The 1773-nt window shown below is 58.8% G+C and overlaps 1 protein-coding gene across 1 annotated transcript in view; it reads right to left on the bottom strand.

The window, feature by feature from the left end:
- The window catches only part of LOC103614554 (basement membrane-specific heparan sulfate proteoglycan core protein), a 43968-nt gene that overhangs the window by 35359 nt on the left and 6836 nt on the right, over window positions 1-1773 (bottom strand). Inside the window, exon 7 of the mRNA XM_017732703.1 lies at window positions 1014-1019. Within this exon, the coding sequence (XP_017588192.1) occupies window positions 1014-1019 (6 nt within the window). The remainder of the gene's footprint in view (window positions 1-1013; window positions 1020-1773) is intronic.

Here is a 1773-nt window from a genome sequence, read left to right on the forward strand (position 1 = left end):
GGGGAGGGGGAAAGGGGGGGCTTGGGGGACAGATGGGTGATGGGAGTGCTGAGGGGTGATGAAGAGTGATGTGGTGACACTGGGGAGATGCTGAAGGGGTGATGAGGGTGATGGAGGGTGATGGGGGTGATCCTGGGGATGATGGGGGGATGCTGGGGGCTGATGGGCAATGATGGGACTGCTGATGGTGATGATGGTACACTGATGGAGGGATGATGATGGAAGGTGATGAGGGGGTGATACTGGGGGGCAGAATGAAGGGGTGATGCGGGTGAAGCTGACAGGGTGATGGTGGGTTTGATAGGCAGATGAGATGATGGAAGGATGATGACGGAGGATGCTGGAGGGATGATGGAATGTGATACTGGGCATGATGGGGGGATGCTGGGGTGGTGGGGGATGCTGGAGTTGATGATGGGGACAATGATGCAAGGAGTGATGGCGGTGATGGAGGGTCCTACTGGAGTGATGGGGGGATGCTGAGGGGTGATTGGGGGGATGATGAGGAGGTACTGGGAAGGAGGGTAGGGAGGTGATGGGAGTGATGCACTGACACTGGGAGGGGCTGGGCTCACCTGGCAGGAGAGCCCATGGTACCCAGGGGGACAGCGACATTCCTCCACCTCCAGGGCCGGGGGCAAGCCGGGCTGGGGGGGCACAGCTGTGTCCATGGTCACGTCGGCAATGGCAGTCGCAGCCGTGCTGGTGGAGTAGGTGGCTCGGATGAGGATCTCGTCCAGGTCGGCCAGTGCCATCAACAGGTGCTCCCGTGTCGCTGGCTGCCCGTCTGGCCGCTGCCAGTATTGCTGCAGGAACAGGGGCTTAGCGGGGGACACACTCTGGGACAGGGGGACATCACGGACAAAAGCCGCCCACCACCTCCTACCTCCCGAAAAATGATCTCAAAGGCCTGGGGGGTCCGTGGGGGCAGGTCGGGCTGGTAGGCCACCAGCATGATGTCATTGCCCTGGGGACAAGGGGACAAGGGGGTCAGGGGGTCCTGGGGTCACTCTGTGTGTCCCTGTGCCACCCCAGCCAGCACCCCCTTACCGTGATTTGGATGTCAGCGTCAGGCAGGGGGGCTCCCTGTCCCCCCGGGGTGTAGGTCAGGGTGTAGCGGAGCCGACCCCCATAGGAGCCCACCTGCACCGGGACATGGGCAGGATTGGGATTGGGATTGGAGTGGGAAAGGGAAGGGAAGGGTTGGGATGAGGTGGGATGGGATGGGCACAGGGAAGAGGAAGAGGATGGGCATGATGGAGACAGGGATGGGGATGGGGATGGGATGAAATAGGGATGAAGAAGAGGAGAGGGATGGGAAAAGGGAGAGGGGAAAGAAAGAGGAGAGGGATGAGGAAGGGAAGAGGATGGAGAGGGGAGGGGAGGGGAAGGGAGGGGAAGGGAGGGGAAGGGAGGGGGTAAGGGACCAACAATGATCATCTAGTGCAACTGACTGACAATTTCAGAATTGATCAAAAGCTAAAGCACTTTGTTAAGTGCTTTGTGGGGGTATCAACCAGCCTGTTCCAGTGTTCAGTCACCTTCTTGTTTTGGAAATAGGGAAGGGAGGGGAAGGGAGGGGAAGGGAGGGGAAGGGGGAAAGAGGAGAAAGAAAACAATGGGGGTGATGAAGGGGACAGGGGATGGCACAGGACAGGGATGAGAAAGGCAAAAATTATGGGAAAAGGGAAAGGAGAAGGGGCAAAGGGGAAAAAGACAAGGTGAAAAGAGGAAAAAGGGAAGGGAAAGGGGAAAAGGCTGAGGGGGAAAGGG

This window comes from Corvus brachyrhynchos, unplaced genomic scaffold (assembly GCF_000691975.1).
Source record: "Corvus brachyrhynchos isolate BGI_N302 unplaced genomic scaffold, ASM69197v1 scaffold215, whole genome shotgun sequence".
In the NCBI taxonomy this organism is placed as follows: Eukaryota; Metazoa; Chordata; class Aves; order Passeriformes; family Corvidae; genus Corvus; species Corvus brachyrhynchos.